Genomic DNA, 27,146 nt, shown 5'->3' with positions numbered 1-27,146 from the left:
TCCACCAACATTTTGTTGTCTGGCAACGACTATGCGAAGGTCGCCCTCTTGTTCAAGTTCATGAACATGGGGATGGTGAAGAAGAACACCTTCGTGTCCATTCAGGACGCTTACTGTGTGGACACAGTGAAGAGCTTCTGGGAAGAGAGGAGGACTGAGGCCCTCAGTGGCCTTCAGGGGAAAGATGTTGTGGTCCTAGGTGCGTAGCTGAAACTTTACCATGTTATACAAGTATTGAAGACATTAGGCAGTGTGACTGTATGTAAGCAGCTAACTCGAACTTTTTATTTTTGGATTTGTTTTTATGTTGTTGTTTTTTTTCTTTCAGCGGATGGCAGAAATGACTCACCAGGCCATCGTGCACATTACTGCAGCTACGCCGCCATGGAGAATGACACTAAGGAGATCATTCATGTTGCCACCATCAACAAGCAGCAGACATCCTGCAACTCTGTCGTCATGGAGAAGGAGGGTTTTATCGAGACTATGGACAAGCTTACATCAGAGATAAAGCTAGTGGAGATCTGCACAGGTGCTAATGCTCAGATCGCAGCCCTTATGAGTAAGTACTCATCTGATATAATGTACAAATACATGCATTGAAAAGATGATTAAAATTTTGTAGTAATGATAAATGCTTCCACACTTCACAGACCCAGATGAGGGCAGATACAAGGATCTTGGAATTCATCACAGTCTGGACATGTGGCATGGTGCCAAGAACCTGGTCAAAAGAATAGCTGCTGTAAGTTGAATAAGTGGCTCATGTTACTGTCAGTATGAGCATAAGTTTTCATCATAAAGTGACTTCTTACATCATGAGTATTTAACTATGTGCCATTGCTGGCTGAGAGTCTGTAATTTTCATTCCATTGAAAGACAACAAAAGTTGATCTCACTGCTTAGCTCCTCCTCACAGGACATGACCTTATTTGGACGAGATGGCGGAGCTAACAGCCGTGTGCGGAGCTAGCTACCTTGCTTAGCTAGGTGCATCTGTAATTCAAGTCATTTTAACAGGGCTGACAATTTTGTCTAGCGAACAACAGGCTTAAAACTAAATGTACCCACCAGGGAAAGTGAACAGCCGACTCCCAATAAGCTTTTTCAACAGCGCTGGTTAAATTTACACAGTGCCAAGGGTAGACTTACTGTAGCTTGATTGACAGGTCGCCATGGTAACGGCAATCACAGATAGTCCCATCCTAAAGCCTCCCCTGCTTTCTGGTCTATTTTCCTCTAAATGTGACCATAATTTACTAAATGAACATCATGCTGTGTTGAAGACCTGAAACTAGCGACTGAGACCATAAACTCATCAGGAAAGAGTTTACTGAGGTAAAACATAGGGCTGCAACGATTAGGCAACGTAATCTGCGATGACGATTATAAAAATTCGTCAACGTGAAATTTCATTGTTGACGCGTCGTCACAAAGATGCTGTTTAAGGGAGAGAGAGAAATCTTCTCATTAAGAACATTTCTGGGTGTTAATTTCTAATTGCAATGCGCTACATGGAATGCTGGGGGCAGTATTGCTTCCACGGTCTGCCATGACTGGGGGCGGCTGTGGCTCAGGATGTAGATGGCTCAGAAGGTCGGCGGCTCAGTCCCCGGGTCCTCCAGGCTGCATGTTGAAGTGTCCTTTGGCAAGATACTGAACCCCGAATTGTGTATGAATGTGTGTGAATATTAGTTTCTGTTTGATCCCTTAGGCTCAGTATATGACTGGTGAATGCAGATGTAGTGTAAAAGCGCTTTGAGTGGTCGAAAAGACTAGAAAGGCGCTATACAGGTACGGAGCATTTACATTACTACTCAGGAAGAAGAAGCTTTCATACGAGAAGCAGAAAGTAATGGAGAAAGAGGCTAATAGCCGAACGGTTTTGCTTTTGCAAGTTTTGAGGCGAGAAATCAACTGTGTAGAACTTGAATATTAGTAGTTTTACAAAACGTTTTCGGGGGTTGAGAAGCTCCACAAGCGCCGCGAGGTTAGCGGTGCCAGTCCCGCCCACAGAGCCCTCTGGTCCCAGTCACTCAGACCACTGCAGCAGCAACAACAGAGGAAAGGCCACAACTGTAGGATAGTTTCAGTGATCGTACTGCTGTTATTCTGTCGTTACAATCTGAGTAATGGTTTAACATTTTAAATCAAGAAACATCTGGCTCGTGATGTAGCCTACAGAACATTCTCCACTTATAAAACTTGTAAGCACAAACTACAGAAGTATTATGAAAGGGGGCTGTTGCTTTATTATTCTAAATAGACGTTACATTGTTAGTGTACAGTTGTGGTTATAGTACTTGCTTTTAATTTCTTTTCTTTCTTTTTTTTGGAAGAAAGCAAAAATCTTTGTTAAACAGTTAAGAGTTTAAAAGTGCAGCAAACCTACTTACTGTTAATGAAGTTATGAATATTAATATTCGAAAATATGTTGTAAAAACTCGTCGGGGCACCACCTGATTTCCATCCGCCCAAGGTCTCTGGACTCTTTAGTTATGGTTTAATAGTAACACAATTATTTGCTAGTGATCAGTTAGTTAATAATTGCTAATCATTTTGAATCACTTTGATCAATCAGTCAGTCAGTCTCATATCAAAGTCCTGAATCCTCCGTCCAGTGACCTGGATTTAAACAGTACACACACAGTTCCTGTGGTTAAGGTGACATTTATTAGCTAACTAAAATGAATAATCAGTGAGGTTAAATATATCAAATACATACAACAATAATGATCAAACAACCAGAATGCAATCAATGAGAATTCAGTGTGAATTTAGTTGGTCTATTGTGGGGAAGAATCTGATTCTAAGGGAATAAGAGACGAACTGACGCAAGTTCTGATCATAACTAAGTTAAATTAGGCTAGGAGTTTAGGCTAAAGGATTAAAGATAAAGGACATCACCTCGACCACAGAGTGTAATTTGTTTGTCTTACTGCTTGTTGGTTTCTCAGCTGGTGGGTGTTCGGACGGCCCAACGATTAGTTAGCACTTAGGTCCTAACCCACGTGGCTGGGTCCGACCTTTGGTGGGAGCGGCGGAAGTTAATTCGACTGAAATAAAGCTTAAAAGGGAACTTGGTTGTACCTGAATTCAGAGTAATTCAAACTTAAACTGTCTGATAACTCTTAAAAAACAAAAGAAAGTAAATTCAGGAAGAGATTTTTTTTTACCTTGGGCGTGTTCCCAGGCGGAGGGCTTTGTTTCCCCTGAGACATCTGTGTCTTATCTTTAATGTCTATTTGCGCGTGTTGTAATCAAATACCTTTCCACAATCAACTCTTGTAAAGTTCTTAATTTTAACATCTTAACTAACTAAACTGATTCTTACTGTAAGGAAATATATAAGAAAGGACATGGCATCACATTACAAACAATAAAACACAGAGTAATGTAAATTAGGCGCAAGGAGAGGCAGTTAACAATGACATGCAATACTTTTGTCCTCTGGTGGGGACACTGGTTCCATGAGAGGACCTGGGAATCCTCTGACTATTTACTTATAGACGCTTTCATCGGACACGTTGCCAAGGTGACGGGAAGGGAAGTCTGCCGGAAGTTAAGTTTGGGCCAGAGTAATGCACATGCGCAGTACCGTTTGTTTATGTTGTTACCATTGAAAGCGTCTATAGTTAACTCAATCCTTGGGTCAGGAACGAAAGTTGGTTATTTAACACATGATTTAACAACAATATTTCTGTACCATATCATTTATAAAGAAAGTATATAAAGGTGCTGGGAACAAAGCATTAGTTGCAACGTAAATTAAATGCAGAAAGGACAGCGAGCATTGATGAAGATTAAAAAGCGCTGCAAAATGATCTTATTTATGGATTCTTCTTTTAACACAGTTTATAACAAGATATAGAACTACTCAAATTGAAGTGGCAGGCCACTAAGTGACTTAACAAGATTATTTAATTCAAACAAGGTAATAAGGCAAGTTTATAAGGAGACAACATTTATTTGTCTACAAAGGAATATGAGGCCGTTCCTTTCCTGGCGTCTGGCTTTCCTCACCAGTTTCACAACTGGGTGTGAAATGGGAGAGGGCATGTTAAGAGTCCATGTTAATGGCTCTTTGGTGGGGTAGAGAATCAAGACTGAAGACTGGGTAACCATGGTCCACGTCGTTACCATGGTTACCCTTCCCTTTTGGTCTTGGAGAGTGTTGTGACCCCAGTCCAAAAAAGGTCCTGATAGTCTAGTTATCTCAACTTCACCTCAGGGAGAGACGAAGAGGGTTCTGGATTAATCCTTTTTGATATAAAATAATTATGTCCTATTTTATTATATATGTTTTGTTTTGCTCCTGAAGGCAGCAAAGATGGAAGGACAGGTCACCCTCCTCATCTGGCTGAAAGACATCGCAAACCATTTCTGGTGGTGTTGTAAGAAAGCTGACACAACTGAGAAGTTTTTGGTAAGCACAACATTTGTAAATATTTTGTCTTTTAAGTTAATTCATTTCCATATGTATCTTTTTTTAAGTGCTGTTCTGTTTTCCACAGGCACTGTGGGTTGGCATCACTTACCATGTGTGTGACGTTCACACCTGGACTAATGGAAGGTGTCAACATGGGCACCTGGAAGAAACACGTGGAAAGGCGTGGATCCAGAAAGACTCCAGGTGCCACAAAGCTTTAGTGGACATCGTTCTCAATGAGCGTTGGCTGAAGGATGTGCATAAATACCTGCGCTTCAGGTAAAGTTACATGTTTCACGCAGCTGTAAATGACTATTTGTGCTTTTTAAAATGTATTTTATATATATATATATATATATATATATAGTGTGTGTACAGTCGCAGGAATAAGTATGTGAACCCTTTGGAATTACCTGGATTTCTGCATAAATTGATCATAAAATGTGATGAAGACTTAGATGAATTATATGTTTTTGTTAGGTTAACTTTATTGTCCCCAGGGGGAAATTCGGCTTGGGCACAGTGCAGTGTTGCTTCATAAAAAACATCACAAAACACATCAACAAGAACCTGAGAAGCATTGACATGTTGTACTTCACAAGAGGGAAATATATAAACACAATAAATAAATATAAAACACAGAAGAAAAAGGACATTGTTGACAACATAGTTCTATGGATTAAAGTGCCAGTACTAAAGTGCTAGTGTGGTTGTTGCACATTGCTCCATTACATCGAAGTTTGTGTAAAGTGCATGTGCTAAGGTGCTAGTATGTTTATTGCACGTTTCCCTATTGCACCGGGATCACAAGTAAAGGGCTGAAGTGCTCACATATTTATTGCACACAGCCCTACTTGACATTGTTCAGCATCTTAATGGAGGCTGGCACAAATGATAATTTTAGGCGATTGAATTTGCATTTTGGTACACGGAGTCTTCTTCCTGATGACACCATGTAAACATTCAAAGTGCAGGAAAAAGCGTGTGAACCCTTGGATTTAAGAACTTGTTGACCCGTTTTATGGCAGCAATAACCTCAACTTAACGTTTCCTGTAGTTGCAGGAGGAAAATTCCTTTATACAAAACTGGTTGGGATGTCTCTTGAGGTCATGTCACAGCATCTCAATTGGGTTGAAGTCTGTCCAGAAGGCATATTTTCTTCTGCTGAAGATTTTGAAGATGACTTTGATAGCAGACCTCTTTCCTGTATAAACTACACTTAGAACAGGCCAATATTGAAAGCTGTTATGTATGTGGGTTTAATACCTTTTTCTGAATGGATTATGTTACCAAAAAAGCCTTAGATTTCAGCCATCTGTATCATTTCAATTTAGCATATTCACATCTAGTTTATCCCTTAACCAGCACTCTTTCTAACCAAAGCCACAAGAAACCATTTCTCAACTACTCACTTCTGTTTTTAAATCATGCCGTCTATGATACAGTGACCTGCTGTTGAATACATCTAATACTACATGACCGTCTACAACGAGTACATCAAGATTTCCCCTCATTTCTGACACACCGACTGTGACTAGAGACAAGCCGGTCACAGATATATTAAAGAATACGTTGAACACTATAGTTTAACCTCTCATTAACATTAGCACTCTGCCACAGATAAATATGGCATCAGCTTTGTGGCTAATCTAATTTAGTAACGGTCAGCGTTAGCTGCTGTAAGTGAATATTTAGAAGTGATGAACGAGGACAGTTCACAACAACTGCCATACATGTTTCAGAAATAAATCTACAATCACGTCTGTCAGCAGCGTAGCCTCCACCACTCAACCACTGTAACATTAAACATACTGCTGTGAGCCGGGAGGAAACGTGTTGAGGGCAATTAAAAACGGGAGGGTTAGCAAGTGTGGTCATAAATGTTTTCAGGAGAGGGGAAGTGATGAGGGCTGTTTTTATTATTATTTAAGTCTTGTATTTCATGTGACAACAGGGCTCAACGTTAAACTACTTTTACTAGTACTTTTTGCCACTGGCCCCACCAGGCCAGTGAGTTTGAAACTTACTGGCCCCAAGACAATTGTTAGTGTCCCTCCCTCCATAAGTTATTCATCAGTGTTACAACAAAACCAAAGACTTATAAATACTGTTAACATTTTTAATCGTTTATTAAATACATCCTGAATATAAAAAAGCTAAACTAAAATGTAATCACAGTCAAAATGATAAAAAAAATTAAAAGGTTAATAAAAACAACAATTTGTCACATTTAAACGATGCTCAGTTGGTACTAAGGGGCCCAACGTGTGCCAAGAAAATATCCCCCACACCGTTAAAACCGCCAGCAGCAGCAGCCTGAACCGTTGAAACAAGGCAGGATGGATCCATGCTTTCATGCTGTTTACACCAAATTCTGAGCCTACCATCTGAATGTTGCAGCTGAAATCGAGACTCATCAGACCAGGAGACGTTTTCCAATCTTCTATTGTCCAATTTTGGTGAGCCTGTGTAAATTTTAGCCTCAGTTTCCTGTTCTTAGCTGACAGGAGCGGCACCCGGTGTGGTCTTCTGCTGCTGCAGCCCATCTGCTTCAGCAGTTTCTGAAATACTCAGACCAGCCCGTCTGTCGCCAACAACCATGCCACGTTCAAAGTCACTGAAATCCCCTTTCTTCCACATTCTGATGCTCAGTTTGAACTTCAGCAAGTTGTCTTGACCACGTCTACATGTCTAAATGCATTGAGTCGCTGCCATGTGATTGGCTGATTAGCTATTTGTGTTAACCAGGTATTGAACAGGTGTACCTAATAAGTGGTCGGTGTGTGCATCATTGTTATTTTATTTTTTCTTGTTCAATCAGATCAACTGCAGACCTAGAGGCTTTCCACAACCATATATTGATGTATGCCAGCAAGCGCTTCACCTTCAGTCCCCCAGTTTATGAGGCAAGAGTTCTGCTTGCTGCTCTGGACTATAACTTCCACCGGAACCGACCAACATTAAAAACAGCAGACGGCAAAGAGATGTACGTTTTACACTTGAAATATTCCCATTTACATTCAATATTTTGTATGAAAGTGATTATTTATTTACATGTGCACTCAATGTTATCAGGGCCCCTTTTCAGAAAGCAGGATTAGTGAAAATTCTGAGTATGTTAAGCCTGAGATGAGGGAAACTCTGGGTTTTCCATTTCAGAGAGTGAGATCAGATAATCCCTAGATCAGTAACTCCGGCAACTGATGCTTTTCACAGGATAAGTTGGAAAACCATCAGTTTCTCTCTGACTCCTCCCCTCCTGCGGAGCCTGAGGCAGCTGTCTGACACACCGTTTCATTTCCTCATTCATTCTGTCGATATCAAAGCACATTTCTGAACACATTTACATCTTTAAAAACTTTAAAATCCCGGTTAGATAGGCTATAAGTTTTTTTTTACCCAAACATGATCTTGAACATGACGCTTTATAATCAATCTGTCATTGATGTACGGACAGATCTTCGCATATCGTAGATTTATCCTCAGCACAGAATAAAATCTGTGTCCGTCTTTGGGTATAACGCTGCGACTCTGTGGACAGCTACTGTGGGCTACATTACTGCAGTGATCACTGTTTAATATGTAGGCTAACCTATAAAACTGATCAATGAACAGTAATCTTTCATATTGTAGTCGCACTGATTGGAACATTCTTAGTTATCGTGTGTTTTGACAGCATTAATAAAATACGAAATGAGCAAGATTTTATTGATGTAAAATAGCTAGACGTTTAAAACTTTAACCTATAGACACATTTTCCACTGCAAAAAATAATAATAGTCTAACCTGCTGGGTGTGTCTTTACAATCACAGGTTCACAATTAAACTGTGTCTTACATTTGATCTATAGCCTACCTATTTTCATAATCAGGTAGCCGATTGCCACCGGCATTTAGTTCCATGGGGTTAGAGTTTAATAAATATAGCCTTCCTATTTAAAATGTAATGGGCTGTAACAGTTTATCATTCATTAAGGAAATTCCAGTCTCATAAATGATGAATGAGCAACACTGTGTAGTAGCCTAATGATGTTTAATATAATCAATAACGCATTGATTAGGGGTGGGAATCACGAGAGGCCCCACAATACGATATTATCGCAATATTTATGTTGCGATTCGATTTTATTGCAATTTTAAATATATTGAGATATATTGCGATTTATTACCTTTTTCCAACTTCCAATTAGGTCCCTAAAGTCAAACTTCTGTTTATCTAAAAAGATAGATTTCTCTGTTTGTTCATATCACTTTTTCAGTCCTCTATGTGGTCCTGTTAAGTTTTCTAGTGGACTAAAAAAGCAATAGATTTTATTATTCTAGTACCAAAAAGTTAAAACTCCCATCTGCAATTTATATAATAAAATATCGATACTTGGTGTCCGTGTATCGATACAGTATTGCCATGGCAAATATCACGATACTATGCTGTATCGATTTTTTTTCCCCCACCCCCTAGCATTGATCCTTCTTCCACTCCTGCGTTTTAGAGCCCATCATGGTCCGTGTTCGCACGCATTCATATTTCTAGCTCCACCCGATTAAAATGGAGGCTCTGCCTTTATTTACCCGTTGCCATGGTGAATCGTAGTATCGGAGCTCCATTGATGAAAGCTTTTTTTCATCCCCACGCACGCGCTTCAATCAGGCTCAACATACTCAGAGTTTATTGAACTTATTCTGATCAGCTGATCTGGAACCAACAACTCAGAGTTTCCCACCTCAGACTCAATCAACCCAGAGCTCAGGGATAAGAGTTTGTTAAGCCTGCTTTCTGAAACAGGGCTCAGTTGTTATAATGACTACCTAATATTAAATGGTTGAAATTTGTGTGATTACAGTTTCAGAAGGCTGTACAAGAAAAATGGCAGAAGTTACAACTTATATGCCCTGAAATCTGAAAAAACCTACTACTACATCTCTGAGCTGCAAGCAAGGATTGTAAAGAGGAGAATCACAAGTGGAGTGGGGATGCCTAGAATTAAGACAGGTAAGACTTTGTTTACCTCCAGGCCTGAAGTTGATGGTGACGTCATCCTGCTGTCATCATCAGATCAGACAGCACTTTCTGGAGGGCTGTTAACATCAACAAGTTGGTAATTTAATTAGGAAGACTTGTTGAGACAAAAGGGTGCAAATTATACTACAACACTTTTAAAGACTCCTTCACTACTTGCCTTGGATGGTACCATCTGGTTACATGTGTTCTTGACCTGCATCCTAAGATTTATTCAGGAAACTCAATCTCTGACATTATAGATTAGTTCTGATACATTATCTATTTGTCTACAAAGGAATATGAGGCCGTTCCTTTCTATATCTATTAGTTTCTTAGAAAATGACTGCCAACAATGTTTTGCTGTGTGTTTCAGTGTTGCCTGCAGATGTCCAGCAGCTGTTGGTGATTAAAGAAGAGGTTCCCTCTGAGTGGAGCCCCAGTCTGGACCAGGAGGATCCAGAGCTCCTACACATAAAAGAAGAACAGGAGGAACTCTGGATCAGTCAGGAGGGAGAGCAGCTTAATGGACTGGAGGAGGCTGATATCACCAGGTTCCCATTCACTGCTGTTACTGTGAAGAGTGAAGATGAGGAAGAGAAACCTCAGTCTCCACAGCTTCATCAAAGCCAAACTGAGGACAACAGAGAGGCAGAGCCTTCAGCCAGCAGCTCAGCTACGCAGATAAAAACAGAAACTGATGGAGGATCAGAACCTGCTGGGAACCTTGATCCAGATAGTCATTTACAACCAGATACTGCTGAAAAAGCTTCAGACACTGAAGTCAGTGAAAATGACTGGCAAGAACCTTTGTCAGATTCTGAAGATGAAACTGAAGACAGTGGCAATGGTTGGAAGGAGACCAGAGCACCTGAGTCAGGTGTAAATGCTCTGAAATATAAGGAAGCTCCTGTAAGTGATGCAGGATGTAATGCTGGGAAAGAATCATTTAGCTGCTTAGAGGGTGGTAAACAATACAACTACGATGCCTCTCTCATGATTCACATGTTAAATCATTCAGAAAAAAGGTCCTCCAGCTGTGTGGTTAATAAAAAATGTTTTAGAAGGAAGAAAAATGTGGATTCACAGAGGAGAGTCCACACAGGAGAGAAACCATTTAGCTGTGATGTTTGTGGTAAAAGATTTACCCAGCGCTCAAGTCTTAAGACACACATAAAAGTCCACACAGGAGAGAAACCATTTCGCTGTGATGTTTGTAGGAAGAGATTTAACAAGCAGTCGAATCTTAAGACTCACATGAGAGTCCACACAGGAGAGAAACCATTTAGCTGTGATGTTTGTGGGATGAGCTTTACCTATCAGACAAGTCTTAAGAGACACACGAAAGTCCACACAGGAGAGAAACCATTTATCTGTGATGTTTGTGGTAAAAGATTTTACCGGGAGACAGATCTTACAATACACATGAGAGTCCACACAGGAGAGAAACCATTTACATGTGATGTTTGTGGAATGAGATTTACCCATCAGACAAGTCTTAAGAGACACATAAAAGTCCACACAGGAGAGAAACCATTTAACTGTGATGTTTGTGGTAAAAGATTTTACCGGGAGACAGATCTTACAATACACATGAGAGTCCACACAAGAGAAAAAACGTTTACCTGTGATGTTTGTGGTAAAGGATTTACCCTTAGCTCAAGTCTTAAGACCCACATAAGAATCCATACAGGAGAGAAACCATTCAGCTGTGATGTTTGTGGTAAAAGATTTACCCAGAGCTCAAGTCTTAAGATCCACACAAGAATCCACACAGGAGAGAAAACATTTAACTGTGATGTTTGTGGTAAAAAATTTTACTGGGAGAAAGATCTTACAGTGCACATAAAAGTCCACACAGGAGAGAAACCATTTGGCTGTGATGTTTGTGGTAAAAAATTTTACTGGGAGAAAGATCTTACAAAGCACACGAGAGTCCACACAGGAGAGAAACCATTTTGCTGTGATGTTTGTGGTAAAAGATTTACCCAGCAGTCAAATCTGAAGAGACACATAAAATTCCACACAGGGTAGAAACTGTTCAGTTGCAGGGTTTGTTGTGAAAGATTGTGTTGGTAAGAAACAGCAGATTTCACTCTTTAATTGTTTCAGTTTTTGTTTTTCCTCATGTTGTGGTCTTTAACAAATATTTCGTTTATGGAGATTGATTGAACGGCTCTGTGTGGTAAGTAAACGAAATGCCACATGTACCAGTAGCATCGGATATAAAACAGACTAATGAACACGCATTTGTCATGGCCTGTTGTGGCTGAATCCATATAGATAAATGGAAGATGAAAATTTACCATTTGAGCTCCACTACCCATCTAGCACAAGCATGTCACCTATTTTATTGGAGTTGTCTGGGCGTTCTCATAAAATGTGTGTGTTCGTCCATACAGAAAGAGTTTTTCACAATGGCTCCTGCTCTGTATTTTTCTCCAGATGAAAGTATGTTGATAGTGACACGATATGAGGAGTTATAGAGTTTAACGGCTACATCTAACATCGTGGTGGCCAACAAAGTCAGGGAGGAATGTTGGTATCCCACTGAGTAAATTTGTATTTATCTAAACTGTTTTTTTTCTGTTTTGTATTTTGTGGACTCATGTTATGTTTAATATGCTTAATAATGCTATGTCCATTGTAATAAAAAATGGAGCCGGGGTAATAAAAATGATAAACTTGAATATTTTCTGACATTATAGTCAGACAAAAATAGTGTTAGTAATAGTGCAAACATTCTCTGCTTCCAACTTCTTAATAGTGTAATATTTTCTGGTTTATTTCTCCTTTATGACAGAAAATATATATATATATCTTTGGCTTGTGCCAAAAACAAGACATTTGAGGACCAAAAAACAAATCGAATTGAGAAAATAATTTACAGACAGATTTATTGGCAATGAAAATAAACCTAAGATGCAGCCCTAAATGTAACCTACATAGCCTTTTTATTTATTTTTTTAACGGAAGTGTCTTAAAAGATGTGGGTGGAGATGGAACAGTGGATAAGACACATGCCTTTGGTGTGAGAGACCTCGGTTCAAATCTACTGTGGGACACCAATGTGTCCCTGAGCAAGACACTGCGACCTCTGATATTTATAGCAATTGTAAGTCGCTTTGGATAAAAGCGTCAGCTAAATGAATAAATGTAAAATGTTAATGTAAGATGGAGTTAGAGAAGCCATGATTCAGGCTTTGTGGTCAGTGTGATCAAAGATATTCATGAACTAATAATTAACTAATTTAATCAATATACACCTATCAGCCATACTGATTATCTCATTACCATGGCACTTGTCAGTGGGTGGGATGTATTAGGTAGCAAGTGAACACATCCAAGGACGGAAATCTACTTCTATTTACTTCCCCTTGGCCATATCTTCTATAAATTTAAGATCCATTTTCACTGCTATGCAGATGACACCCAGCTCTACCTGTCCCCCAAACCTAATGAAACTTCCTTCAACTTTCTCAAACTCAACAGTGACAAAACAGAGGTTCTCCTCATTGTCACCAAATCAAGTTTCCCCCTCCCCCCAGGTCAAGAGTATGGGTGTCGCCCTCAACAGCACACTTTCATTTCAAGCTCACATTAACGTCACTCGGTCGTTATGTAACATTAATCGCCTCCGTCCATCTCTCTCACCAGCTCAGTATTAGCCATCTAACGTTAGCTTGCTTCTTGCTTTAGCCACGACCTACTAGAGGTTAAACTCCGACTGTCGTTCAATATGAAAAGATTAATAAGCATTTATTTACTTGCCAAACTTATGGTAGTCGATTAAAACAATCATTTACGTCCCGCTGGCTGCTATCACGTTAATTATTAATGCTGGCTGCAAACAGGTTACAGGTTTATTGTTGATCTTGTAACGTTAGTTAATGTTCCACTGGTTTGAGAGTCTGGGTGTGTGTTGACTTACAGTAGCTAGTTTAAGCTGTCATTGTTAGCATTGCACATTACATGGTTGTGCTCTGTGAAAAACAGGTTACAGGTTTATTGTTGATCATGCAACGTTACAGTGTTATTTAGTTATAAAATTACACCGGGTTTGAGAGTCTGGGGGACGTGTTGACTTACAGTAGTTAATAAGCTTTCATTAATTGCATTGCACATGACATGGTTGTGCTTTGTGAGGGAAAAACTGGTTACAGGTTTATTGTTGATCACGTAACGTTAGAGTTTTATTTAGTTAACGTTGTACTGGGTTTGAGAGTCTGCAGGGTGCAGATCTCTCTTAAACATAAGGCTGGCAGAAAATGTCTTTGTTGTTGCATGTGGACTGCTGCAGTAGTTCAGCTGAAAATTGTGCAGTCTGGAAGTGTTCCTTGGCCTTGTGATGCTTTCAGTGCCTGTTTCATCTTCTGGACAAACCTTTCTGCAAGGCTGTTTTTTGCTGGGTGGTATGGAGCTGACTTAATGTGTTGCACTCCATGAGCTTGCAGGAACGCATGCATTTCCTCTGAGACAAGTTGAGGTCCATTGTCAGAAACTAGCTGTGCAGGAGATCCAAAATGACTAAACATTTCTACTAGCTTCTCTATTGTCTTTGCTGTGGTAGTTGACCTCATGAAAGCCACTTCAGGCCATTTACTGTGTGCGTTTTGCCCTCAAATTGCCCTTCAAAATCAATGTACACATGAAGCCATGGCTTCTGTGGGAACTCCCAGGGATGAAGAGGAGCTAGTGTCGTTTCTAACCTTGTGACAAAATAAACAGCTTTTGGCATCTCTTCAATCTGTTTGGCCATGTTTGGCCACCAAAAGTAGCTTCTTGCTATCTACTTCATTCTCACTATGTCACTGTGTCCCGCATGAAGTTGTTGCAATACTTGGGTTTGGAGTGACAAGGGAATAATCACTCTCCTCCACCACAGCAAACATCCTGACTGAACAGACAGTTCTGTCCACCTTACAAGTGAGGGTTTCAAGTTTGCATCATCCCCAACAGGTTGACCCCTGACATTCATGTCCATGACAGCAGACACCACAGAGTCAGTTTGGGTCTCCTTTTTCACCCGAACAGCTGAAATAGATGCTATTTCAACCTCTCTGAAGTAGAAAACACAGTGGAAACACTGTGTTTGACTCTGGCTTTGTGACAGAAAGCAGCAATCTGGATAAACCATCCGCTTTGCACTGGGAGTCTGACTTGCGATACTTAATGTCATATGAGAGTCCTGACAACAACAACACCCACCTCTGAAGTCGGGATGCGGCAAGAGATGGTATTCCGGTGAACAGTCCGAGAATGGTCGTGAGGGATCTGTGGCCTGTAAGGAGTGAATTTTCTTCCATACAAGTACTGATGGAATTTCCTGACTCCAAATACAATGCTCAAAGCTTCGTGTTCCAGTTGAGCATAATTAGTCTTTTCTTTGTTTAATGTCCTTGACGCAAAAGCAATCGGCTTCTCCACTGCGTCCGGCAGAATGTGAGAGATGACTGCCCGACACCGTAAGGAGAAGAGACAAGCTGAATCAGAAGCGATGGGTTCAACTGGCATAACAATGGCTAATCTGGCTAGTTGTAAACAATGGCAAGCCAAGCGAGGTTTTTTGACTTGTAACTGGAACGCCGGAGGGGGAGGAGTCTATTAGGTGGGGGGACGGGGGATGGTGTCAGGAATGTCCAATTGTCTTTCAAAGGGACAGTAAAACTGAAGGGACAGTAAAGGCTCATTGGCCAGGTGAGAGTCGTTAAGGGAGTGGGGGGCTTTCGGTTTGTAGTTGGGTATCTGTCTAAAGCCTCTCTAGACAGAAGTAAGGTCGTTTGTAGAGAACTGGCATTGAAGTCTCTCTGAGTAGTCCTACAGTCATATAGTTTCTTGCACCGTCTTGCTAATCCTGTACTTTGACTCCTTAAACTTGGACTGGTCTCCACAGATACACTTGGTTCTCCACAGGAGAACACTGCTGCACTGTGTGCAATAAACTGGACGAACTTCGGCTACTGGTGGGAGAAACAGAGACTTTTATTCATCTTCTGTTCTGTGCTTCACGGAGACATGGCTGTGTGGATAAATGCCAGACTCCGCACTGCAGCTGGCTGGCCTCCAGGTCTACAGAGCAGACCGCAACACAGAACTCTCCGGCAAAACAAAAGGTGGAGGTGTCTGTTTTTACATTAACAGTGGCTGGCGTAACAATGTGACAGTGATTCAGCAACACTGTTCTCATGACCTGGAATATTTACTGATATATATACACTGTAAACCATTCTACTCTCCCCGCAAGTTTACTAGCAACTTTCTGCTCAGTGTTTACATCCCACTGCAGGCTAACATGCAGGAGGAACAGCGCACGCTGGCCGACCAGATACTGTGGGTAGAGCGGATTTCTGGACTCCTTAGTTATTGTTCTTGGTGACTTTAATAAAGGAAACCTCAGCCATAAACTCCCCAAATACAGACAGTTCATAAAGTGTCCAACCAGAGAGAGGAACACTTTGGATCACTGCTACACCACAGTAAGCAGTGCCTATCACGCCGTCCCTCGAGCTCCACTGGGACACTCTGACCACGCCATGGTTCACTGTAAACCTGTAAACCTGTAAACCTGTCGTGAGGACATCAAAGCAATGGACCAGTGAAGCTGTAGAGAACCTCCAAGCGTGTTCGGACTGCACTGACTGGGATGTTTTGAGTTTACAGAGGCTGTGACGTCTACATCAGTTTCTGCGAGGACAGCTGCATTCCAACACGGACCAGGGTGAGTTATAACAATGACAAACCCTGGTTCAAAGCTAAGCTCAGACAGCTGAGGTTGGAAAGGGAAGAGGCGTTTAGGAGTGGCGACCAGGCCAGGTTTAAGGAGTCAAAGTACAGGTTTAGCAAGGTGGTGCGAGATGCTAAACAGCTGTACGCAGAGAGACTACAACACCAGTTCTCAAAAAATGACTGTGCTTCTTTCTGGAGAGGCTTCAGACAGATCACCAGCTACAAACCTAAATCCCCCCACTCCCTGAACGAGTCGCGCCTTGCCAACGAGTTGAACAAGTTTTACTGTCGCTTTGAAAGACAATGCGACAGACCTGACACCATCCCCCGTCACACCACTGATCAGCCACAGTCCACCATCTTATCCAACACCTCCTACCCCTCTCTTACCATTCTGGAGAGGGACGTCAACAGACTGTTCAGGAGGCAGAAACCTCGCAAAGCAGCTGGGCCAGACTCTGTCTCCCCATCCACCCTGAAGCACTGCGCCAATCAGCTGTCTCCGGTGTTCAAGGACATTTTTAACACCTCACTGGAGACATGCCATGTACCAGCCTGCTTCAAAACCTCTACCATCATCCCTGTCCAGAAGAAACCAAGGACCACTGGACTAAAAGACTACAGACCTATCGCCCTGACATCTGCGGTTATGAAGTCCTTTGAGCGCCTTGTGTTGTCCCACCTGAAATCCATCCTGGACCCCCTGCAGTTTGCCTACAGAACCAACAGGTCACTTCATCCTCCAGCACCTGGACTCCCCAGGAACCTATGCCAGGATCATCTTTGTGGATTTCAGCTCTGCTTTCAACACCATCATCCCGGCCCTGCTGCAGGACAAGCTCTCCCAGTTTACTGTAACTGACTCCACATGCAGGTGGATTACAGACTTCCTGGCAGACAGGAAGCAGCATGTTAAGATGGGAAAACATGTCTCTGACTCCAGGACTATCAGCACCGGATCCCCTCAAGGCTGTGTTCTTTCCCCTCTGCTCTTCTCCCTGTACACCAACAGCTGCACCTCCAGTCACCAGTCTGTCAAGCTCCTGAAGAAACGACACCACCATGACACCACCCTCATTGGGCTCATCTCTGGTGGGGACGTGTCCTCCTACAGGTGGGAGATTGACCATCTGGTGATGCAGCCAGAACAGTCTGGAGCTCAACGCTCTGAAGACAGTGGAGATGGTTGTAGATTTTAGAAAGAAATACACCCTCCCCTATCATCCTGGGTGACTCCCCAGTTGCCACTGCAGAGAAGGTGATTGGTTGTCACCTTCCATCTCTTAAGGACCTGTACACCTCCAGGACTCTGAGGTGTGCAAGAAAAATTGTGGCTGACCACTCCCACCCTGGACACAAACTGTTTGACACTCCCCTCTGGCAGGGGGTTGCGGTCCATCAGGACTAAAACCTCTCGCCACAAACAAAACAGTTTCTTTCAGATGACAATGGGCTTCCTCAACAAGACCTGGGTCCCCACTGTCACTGATTCTCATGCTCCCCTCCCCAAAAACACACACACACACACACACACACAAACACTCAGTTCCGCCTCTTTTGCGCTCCACACGGACTGTTTACCTGCATGCAACCAAAGCCCGCTGCAACGTGATTGGTCAATACTCCCCGGACTACAGGCGGAAACCGGAACCTTCCTCTCCTGCAGACCCTGCATCCATGTGCAGATGGTAGAAAACAGACGGAGGAGAAGAAAGAAGATGAGATGAGTTTGAAGTGTTTGCTGGCTAACCGAGAAGCCAACATTTTGACAAATGGAGGATCGTACGTGTTATTTAGCAGAAGAAAAAGCGACGGAGCGAAAAGAGGAAGAAGTGAAACTAAATGTGGACAGACGACGGCAGAAAACAATGATCAACATCGGTGCGGCCTTCCCCAAATGGAAATCTCTGATGAGGGACAAATGTTTTCAGAGTGACGCCGAAGTTGCCTGTTTTCTGCTGCACAGGTAATTTAGCCCGATCTAAACGCAACGTGTTGTTTGGTAGCTTCAGCTAGAAGATGGCCACAGACATAACGTAGACTCGGGACCTTTTTAATTTCCATAATTTGTGCCTCCTCGAGCCTGTAACCCGTGAAGAATTTCATAAATAAATAAGCCATAAATGTAAAAGAAAAAAACACAAGACAATCAGTTTTAACCTCTGGGTGGGGTCCAATTAAATGACAAATCTGACATGAGTGTATAAAGTAATATAACCACCTTAGATTTAACTACTTTAATTGAATAAAGAAAGAAAGACAATGTGGTGTGTTTTAGAAGAATTTATATTTGTGGAAAATATTTTGCTAGAATTATCAGGTTGTTGTATAAAACCTCCAACTTTTTGTCCTCCATTAAAAGACCTAATCTACATTAATATAAGTCAAGGCTCGTATGGTCAAATTATTGTGTAATATACAAACGTAAAAATCCTCCCAAAATAATATAGATACATTGCAAGAGAACTTTAAATGTTAAATTGTTTCTATTTCTATATTACAGAATACACATTCATTATCATAGGGTTAAGTCTTAGTCGTAAAAATTAATTGCAGGGATAACTATAATTGTTGTTCATTGTTTCAAACTGTCCTTATTTAGCTTTTAGGTGGTACAGAGATATTCACATTTAATTCTCTTAGAGGTCACAGAGGTGTATTCCTGCAGTAAATAATTACTTTTTTTTTGGAGAAGATCTTAACTTATTACATTTCTTGCCCGAAAGGGACATGCTTCAATGGACACTGAAAAGTCTAGGTACCATAATGGGTACAATAAGGCCCCCCTAATAACTTGAATCACAGCATAGTATTTTCTATTAGTACATTTTACACTGTATTTACGCCTAAACTCATCGTAGTACAGTATTACTCTGTCATCCATTAGATGTTGAATAGACCATATCCCTTGTACCATCCATTCTTTAAAATAAAAAGACTTCTTCTTTATTTGTAAACATCTGTTATTCCAAATTGGTGTGTTATGAGGGGAGAAATTAACGTTTATAGATTAGTTTCCAAAAATGGAGGAATTGCTGGTCAAATGTAGATAACCTTGTTGGCAGTTTACTAATTTCAAAATCACACTTCAACAGAAACTCTACACCTCCAAAATCCATAACATAACAAGTGTTTCATATTTATAAATTTATTTATATAATTTTATAACCGTTTTAGCTTTTCTTGAAGGACATCTGTATTCCCAAAATGCATAGAAAAGAGACACGGAGCTGGACTAAACAATCAACACATGGCCAAAGCAGGACTCTACTATGTTCTTTTTTAATCATAAGTTGTAGTATTTAAAATGATCAAATGCACGATCAAACTCTCTGCCCAACACTGTTTGTGTAGCGCATTATAAAGCGCATTTCTAACCGCGTCCCTTAATGTCAGTTCACTTTGATATCCCTGATGTTGTTAATGTTGAATGTGATGTGTGGATGGGCAGGCAGGATCATAAAAATAGGATCAAGCGTTTCCCCTTTACGAAATTAATATTTACATTTCCCGACACGCCTGGTTAAAATCTAATCTTAAATTATTATTCTGTGTTTTTCTATACATCCAGAAGGTCTCGCACACAGTTCAGGTTCATACAGCGAAACTGTTTGGAGTAAAGCAGCCGTCCTCCTGATCAATCCTGAGCTCCTTCAGAGTGTCCAAACAGATATTTAAAAAACTTAAAGTTCTGTTTCGTCTGGAGAGTTTCCTCACGCTGTCCTGTCAAGTTTATTACTGTTATGTTCTGTTTTGTCCCAAGATTTTTGCTGTGACATTACTGCATGCATGGAAACGTTTAAATGACTGACAGCAGCCACATAGTTAGGCTAACTAAGTGATTATTACCAAGTCTTTGTTTTTAACTTTGTTATGGCTAGACTAGCAGACCCAAGTGCAGGACTAAGAAAGGGAGGAGTTAGTTAAAAAGGAATATTTACTGCAGGGTTAAAAGGATCGGATATTTAGCAGGTGAAGAGCGATGTAGAGTGAAAATAGATGCATGCCGAACCGGGTTGGTGGCTGCTGTGCAGAGCAGGGGGAACCATAGCTGAGAGTCCAGAGTGAGAGAGTCTGATCCGAGCAGGTCCAGAGCAGAACCCAGAAAAGGTTTAGCTGGGCGGGGGTCCAGGGAGAGCCGACGTGAAGAGCAGCAGGCGTATTTCTGGTAGCGGAACTAAATACCACGTTATTATGAAAAATTCACCTTTCTTTCTAGCGACTAAATGCTCTTCTTCTACAATCGGCCTAATATTATTATTTAAATGTGTTCATTATGTTGTTTGTTTCCAGCCTACAGTTTACTGATTAATTTTAAAATGTAGGAAATTTGATTGTTGATCTTTACTGAAATTATTCAAATTCAAACTACTACTGTCATCACTCAGTTTAAAGTGCTCCCACACAGCTGAGGGCTTCATTTTGTTTTCCCTTTGATGTGAACTGGAGCGTTACTTTCACTGCTGTTGGTGGAGGTCAGGTGTGCGAGAAAAAAACTCAATAATCGAATCTCAAAATTGATCAAATATTCCAATATTCGGGTCCAGCGTTAGTAATAATAGTTAATTCCATTTTTGAGGACCCAAGAAAAAACGAGTCTAGTCTAGAACATATTAACAAATAAATGATAGGTTATACAGTATATGATGATCAATATTATTCTTTCACAGTTTTTTCAGTGTGTTTTTTTTTTTTTTTTTTTTTACTGAACAAAATTTTAAATACAATACTTTTGTTTTTGCCCCCATTTATCATGAGCTGAACTCAAAGATCTGAGACTTTTTTCTATGTACACAAAAGGCCTATTTCTCTCAAATATTGTTCAAATATCTGTCAAAATCTGTGTTAGTGAGCGCTTCTCCTGTGCCGAGATAATCCATCCACCTGCTGATCAGACAGCATGGGTGTGCCTTAGGCTGGCCACAATAAAAGGCCACTCCAAAATGCAGTGCAGTTTCACTGTATTGGGAGGTCCGGGAGGGTCCGGAAACCAGTCAGTATCTGGTGTGACCACCATTAACTTTACACAGTGAAACACATATCCTTCACATAGAGTTGATCAGGTTGTTGATTGTTCCCTGTAGAGTGTTGGTCCACTCCTCTTCAATGGCTGTGCGAAATTGCAGTCAGGTCGAGACCCCGATGAGAACGACGAGCATGCAGATGAGCTTCCCTGAGACGGTTCCTGGCAGTTTGTGCAGAAATTCTTTGGTTATCCAAACCGATTGTTGCAGCAGCTGTCCGGGTGGCTGGTCTCAGATGATCTTGGAGGTGAAGATGCTTGATGTGGAGGTCCTTGGCTAGTGTGGTTACACGTGGTCTGCGGTTGTGAGGCCGGTTGGATGTACTGCCAAATTCTCTGAAACGCCATTGGAGACGGCTTATGGTAGAGAAATGAACATTCAAAACCTGCGACTTCTGTGGCATTGTGCTGTGTGATGGAACTGCACATTTTCAAGTGGCCTTTTATTGTGGCCAGTCAAAGGCACACCTGTGCACTACCCATGCTGTCTGATCAGCATCTTGATATGCCACACCTGTGAGTTGGATGGATTATTTCGGTAAAGGAGAAGTGCTCACTGACACAGATTTTGACAGATTTGTGAACAATATTTGGGGGGCTTTCACACCTAGAACGTTTTGTTTTGTTCTGGAACAGATACTTTGTTCCGAATCAATTTGAATAAGTCACTTGTGTTCACACCGCACTATTGTAAACCATCACTGACCGTCCACAGCGAGTCAGTTGCTCCTCGATCTCCTGTCCCTGGCCCTGTATGCTCCACCGCCCCACTCCCTCACCGGAAGCCTATGGGTTGTGTTGCTAGTACGACCGACGTGCTGTGAACGGTTCGTGATCGTTCCCTCTGCTGGATGAATATTATGCATGATCCATGCACTACTGCAGTTGGGGGCTCTCCGCAGCGCTATGCAACTTTCTAAATTCTTCCCTCTCACGGGATAAAAAAAAGATCAGGTTGCAAACACAGCTGCAGCTGTTGTGTGAAGCTTAATTGTAGCAAAATGGCTACATATGATATGCTAATAAGACAATCATGCCCGACACTTTCACTGTCAGCCCCAGGCCTAGGCTACATGCCTGCAGCTATTAATGATTCAGCAGTAAGAATCACAGTCCCCAAAATCCCGGTGAGCTCCCCCGAAAGCTATGGTAGCCTATAGTTCGCACGCTGCTCAGAACAACACATCTCACAGATTATTGAATACTACAAGAAGACTCAAGTGTAAAAAATGGTTAGTGATAAAATGAAAGAGAAGGGTGAACGCTCCGTTGAGCAGTACCGCATAAAGGCAAAAAAACTCAAGATAGGAGTACATAATACAACCGCAGCAAATTGGCAAAATACGCTGCCGAAGCTCCGTACAGTATGGGTGACAAGCGATCTTTTGGCGTTGGTTGCCAGGCGACACATTAATTTGTTCCGGTTCATGGGTCGGCAAACGAGTCGTTCCAGGGTTCGTGGTGGAATCGAGCCTAGACCACCTATTCTAGGCGATCTCGGTTCGGTTGTTTTGTTCCAGATCAGAGTGCAATTGTTGTGTTCACATGTTTCCAAACGAACCAGGCCAAAGGGGAAACGCCCCCTGGTTTCAGAACGTCTCCAATTGATCTAGGTGTGAAAGCACCCTTAGATCTTTTTATTCAGCTCATGATGAATACGGGCAAAAAAAAAAGTGTATATTAGTATGGATTCCTCCTTACCTGTCCAAAACATGATGAGTTGTAATTTCCAGCTGTCCGGAACACCATGAGTCTTCATCATAATGTGGACACCGTGTCTCTCTGCAATTTTTTTCAAAATTATATCCGAAATGTGCCAATCAAACTTTAGTAGGCATGTAAGACATGTCCCCAGAGACCAATCAAGCTTTTTTATTTCCGCAAATTAATACCTTATGGGACTTTTACTCTGACAAGTGTCTGGAACACTGTGAATCTATGTTAGTTATCTAATAAATGCTACCAGGATTGTACTTTTACATAAGCCAAATCCTAGAATTTATTTTCAAAAAACCTTGGGGCTGATGTCAGTCAGCAACTAACACAGCTACACAAATATTTATTCATGTTTAATGCTGATTATTGAGTCAAAACGCTTTGCAGTGCCTATCAAAGGTGAAACATGTTTACTTGCTCTATTTGTTTACACAAAGGAGCAATGTGGTTTTTCTTTGCTTTTTCTGCACATAGGTGGAATCTGATGATGCACAGGGTTAATGCCATTTCCAAAGGTTGCGTTCTGTGCACACAGCCTCCATATTCCAAGAGTTACAAAATCAGTTCCAACCGAACACAATTTCAATTATGTTAAAGATTTTCCAATTTATTCACTATCCATGCCTGAGATCATGCTTGTAGTTGACCTGATAGTTGCTATTCCTGAATTATTTTGGTGAGTTTGTCCAGGCGAGCCGACCCTCCCAGCACCTTAGGACGTAACAGAATGTATTACAGGGGTGTGCAGCTGTGTCATGTAGCACTTATTCTCTTGATGTTGCTGCTGTTTCTCCAGCTATGCGAGAGGTTCTGCAGCATCGACTCCCATGAAGGGAAAACCTGTTCAACTCACAGCTCCAGCAGTGTCTAGCATTGGTGCTTCTGAAAGGATGGACAGGCAAGTCATTAATATAATATATTCAATATAGCTGCTGTATCTCTATATGTGTGATGTATCATGTTCTGTTTATTCTTTTGAGAGATGAGTGTCTGAATGTCATTGCAGAAGCGACAGAAATGGACCTTGAACAAAGGTAACCAGTGTTTCCCACAGAATGACAGCGTAACTGTGGCGTGGTGATATTGACTAGCAGCTATGTACAGCCTGCTAGCTTTGACAACCCAGCTGTATTCAAACGTGAACATACACTTTATTGCCAGAAGTTTTAGGACACCACTCTGAATCGTTGAATTCAGGTGCTCCAATCACTTCCATGGCCACAGGTCACTCTCAGGAGCTCAGTGAATTCAAGCAAGGTACTGTGATAGGTTGCAGCCTGTGCAGTAAGTCCATTTGTGAAATTGCCTCACTAATAAATATTCCATGGTCAATTGTTAGTGGTATTATAACAAAGTGGAAGCAATTAGGAACAATAGATACTCTGCCGTGAATTGGTAGGCCACATAAAATCACAGACCTCGCAAAGCATCCGATACAGTTGTGTAAAACACGCTGCCATTGGACACTAGAGCAGTGGAGATGTGGTCTCTGGAGTGACGAATGGCGCTTCTCTGGCTGGCAACCCGATGGACAAGTCTGGGTTTGGCGGTTGCCAGGAGAATGGTACTGCTATCCGCACTTTCAGCAATGGGCATCTCGGGCAAAGCATTTCTGAGGTTTGAATCCTGTTGGGGCGAGGGTGTTATGTGGCAAGGACAATTATCTTTCTCCCACCGCCTTCTTACAGGGGTGCCCAAATGCTCGGTGCTAGGGCCCCTTCTCTTAATTTACACCATGTCACTGGGACCAATTATTCACTCGCATGGCTTCTCTTACCACTGTTACGCAGACGATACACAACTCTACCTATCCTTCCAGCCCGACGACCCCACCGTCTCGGCGCGGATCACTGACTGTCTCTCGGACATATCTGCATTGATGAAGGCTTACCTCCTTCAACTAAACCTCTCTAAGACTGAACTCTTGGGCATTCCAGCCAAGCAATCTATCAACCATAACATCAAACTACAAACTGACTCACCAACCATCACTCCAAACAGGGTGGTGAGAAACTTGGGTGTCATGATTGATGACCAGCTGTCGTTTTCAGGCCATGTTGCTGCTGTCTCTCGGTCTCTTCCTGGCTCTGCCACACAAAGTAATCTCAGACCCTGTTCTCATCTGTGACACCACGATGATGGAACGAGCTACCACATGCCATCAGGGGCGTCCCCCTCTAACTTCAAGAAGCTATTGGAAACTCATCTCTTCCAAGAACACTTTGTTTTTAACACCTCTAACTCCTAACCTCTACCATGCACCTTCTGTGCTCTTCTTCTATCACCTTACAATTCCCTTGTATTGTTTGCACTTGTTTTGTTAACTCTTACTTCTTTCCCTAGGTGTTTACACCATTGATGCCATACAAGCTATTATCTTTTACTAGTGGTTATTGCTGCCTTTACTAGTATGTATTGTCAGTTGTAGATCTCGTACTGTATTGATGCTTTGTTGATGCTTGTATGTTGTTCCTCAAATGTAAGTCGCTTTTGATAAAAGGGTCTGCCAAATGAGTAAATGTAATGTAATACCTGACTGCATTGTGCCGAGTGTAGAGTTTGGTAGAGGGGGGATTATGGTGTGGGGTTGTTTTTCAGGGGCTGGGCTTGGCCCTTTAGTTCCAGTGAAAAGAACTGTTGATACTTCAGCTTACCAAGACATTTTGAACCACTTCATGCTCCCAACATTGTGGAAACAGTTTGGGGATGTTCCCTTTCTGTTCCAACATGGCAGCACACCAGTGTATAAAGCAATTTCCATAAAGACATGGATGAGCGAGTTTGTTGTGGAGAACTTGCACTTGAGTCCTAACCCCAGCCCGTTAGAACACCTTTTAAGATAAATTAGAATGGGAGCCAGGCCTTCTCATCCAACATCTGTACCTGACCTCACAAATGTGTTTCTGTGCCTACGGATTAAGAATGGAATGTCATAAACCTTCATGTGCACGTAAAGGCAGGCGACCCAAAACTTTTGGTAATATAGTGTAGCTATCCTTATTAGCTAGGCTCCATATATGCTTGCTAATAAGTTATTTGATGGTGGGTTGGTGAAATTGATGTAATTGTGTTGGATAGATTTGTGCCTACTAACGTTAAACATTCAGCTCTGTATGGATTTAGTAATCTTCTTTGTGCGGAATATATCTATGTATGGGAAACACTGATAACAGTTCAACTTTGATAAATTCTTTGCACTACAAGTCTTGTGTTTTTTATATATATATATATATATATATATTCATAATTCATATATTTTAATGTTTTTTTTTTCTACAGCTTATATGACATCAGCATGAATGAGAAGCTCTGTGTTTTCAATAACCCCTTGAACAGTGTGTAAGTTGTGCTTCATAATGACATTTATTACTATTTAGTGTTCTCTCTCTAGAAGTTATTGTTTTCTGAATGTGTCCTCCTTTTACAGAATTGATTGGACAGATGAAGGCCCCCCTTCCTTTCATGAAAAAGATGATGGAGATAAAGATGACAGCTCTGATGAAGAGGATCTTCCACCCATTTGTATACGGTGTGTTATCAGTCAGTCTTTACTCTGCTATTGTTCTGTGATGCCAGCTTTTATTCAAATCTTTACACATATGTCTTCATGTTGGGCCTCAACAGAATGGGTGGAGCATTAAAGAAAGCACCATCGATCGATCGACTTCCAGTTATTGGAACGGGCGAGGCAGCGCATGACCAGCCTGCACGTGAAGACCCTCCTGATGAGGCTTCTCCCTGTGATCAGGACCCTGTTTTCCCATCCCCACAGCAGGTCCTTTGTGAAGATGACATCGTTGGTGCCAGAGCTTCAACAGTATACGAGGACTGCTTGAGACAGCTGGCTACATTTCTGATCCTGCCTGTGAAAAAATGTACAGGCCTTTTAAAGACTGGTGTGGTGTGTGACTGTGTTGCCCCCTTTGAGATCAACATCACTTCCAAGGGCACAGCAACGAGTGTCGAATGGGTAAGTCCTGACAGTCGCAGCGTATCATAACTGTAAATTCCCATTAAAACACATTTGTAGTGAAAGCCAGTGCTGTACATGCCAAATGCAATCCTGCCTTTTCTTGGACTTTCAGATCTGTCCCAATGGACACAGCTTGTGGAGGTGGAATTCCCAGCCTGTAATGAAGTGTGGGACGCAAGCTGGAGATTTTCTCTTGTCCACCAACATTTTGTTGTCTGGCAACGACTATGCGAAGGTCGCCCTCTTGTTCAAGTTCATGAACATGGGGATGGTGAAGAAGAAC

At 41.7% G+C, this 27,146-nt stretch overlaps 2 protein-coding genes across 7 annotated transcripts in view; both read left to right on the top strand.

The window, feature by feature from the left end:
- The first annotated feature begins 7 nt into the window (after window positions 1–7).
- LOC123982848 (zinc finger protein 2 homolog) lies at window positions 8–12,115 on the top strand. Of its 3 annotated transcripts, none has more exons than XM_046068752.1 (8): window positions 8–199; window positions 389–562; window positions 654–745; window positions 4,322–4,426; window positions 4,515–4,708; window positions 7,252–7,416; window positions 9,271–9,419; window positions 9,802–12,115. In XM_046068752.1, the coding sequence occupies exons 1-8, from the start codon at window positions 61–63 to the stop codon at window positions 11,457–11,459; spliced, it is 2,676 nt and encodes an 891-aa protein (XP_045924708.1). In that variant the 5' UTR covers window positions 8–60; the 3' UTR covers window positions 11,460–12,115. The 3 variants fall into 3 exon arrangements, with proteins under 3 accessions (XP_045924708.1, XP_045924707.1, XP_045924709.1); XM_046068751.1 differs by having other exon boundaries at window positions 329–562; XM_046068753.1 differs by lacking the exons at window positions 8–199; window positions 389–562; window positions 654–745 and adding an exon at window positions 4,167–4,196.
- Window positions 12,116–17,683: 5,568 nt separating this feature from the next.
- Window positions 17,684–27,146, top strand: part of LOC123982844 — a 16,727-nt gene continuing 7,264 nt past the window's right edge. For 3 of the 4 annotated variants that reach the window (XM_046068738.1, XM_046068736.1, XM_046068739.1), the window contains exons 1-6: window positions 17,684–18,117; window positions 23,687–23,788; window positions 26,170–26,229; window positions 26,318–26,419; window positions 26,515–26,860; window positions 26,976–27,125. In XM_046068738.1, coding sequence (XP_045924694.1) covers window positions 17,924–18,117; window positions 23,687–23,788; window positions 26,170–26,229; window positions 26,318–26,419; window positions 26,515–26,860; window positions 26,976–27,125 — 954 coding nt within the window. In that variant the 5' untranslated portion in view covers window positions 17,684–17,923. Of the gene's footprint in view, window positions 18,118–23,686; window positions 23,789–26,169; window positions 26,230–26,317; window positions 26,420–26,514; window positions 26,861–26,975; window positions 27,135–27,146 lie in introns of all 4 variants that reach the window. The other variant, XM_046068737.1, reaches the window with a different exon arrangement.

Source organism: Micropterus dolomieu, linkage group LG14, assembly GCF_021292245.1.
Source record: "Micropterus dolomieu isolate WLL.071019.BEF.003 ecotype Adirondacks linkage group LG14, ASM2129224v1, whole genome shotgun sequence".
NCBI lineage: Eukaryota > Metazoa > Chordata > Actinopteri > Centrarchiformes > Centrarchidae > Micropterus > Micropterus dolomieu.
This window is presented reverse-complemented; position numbering and strand designations above follow the sequence as displayed.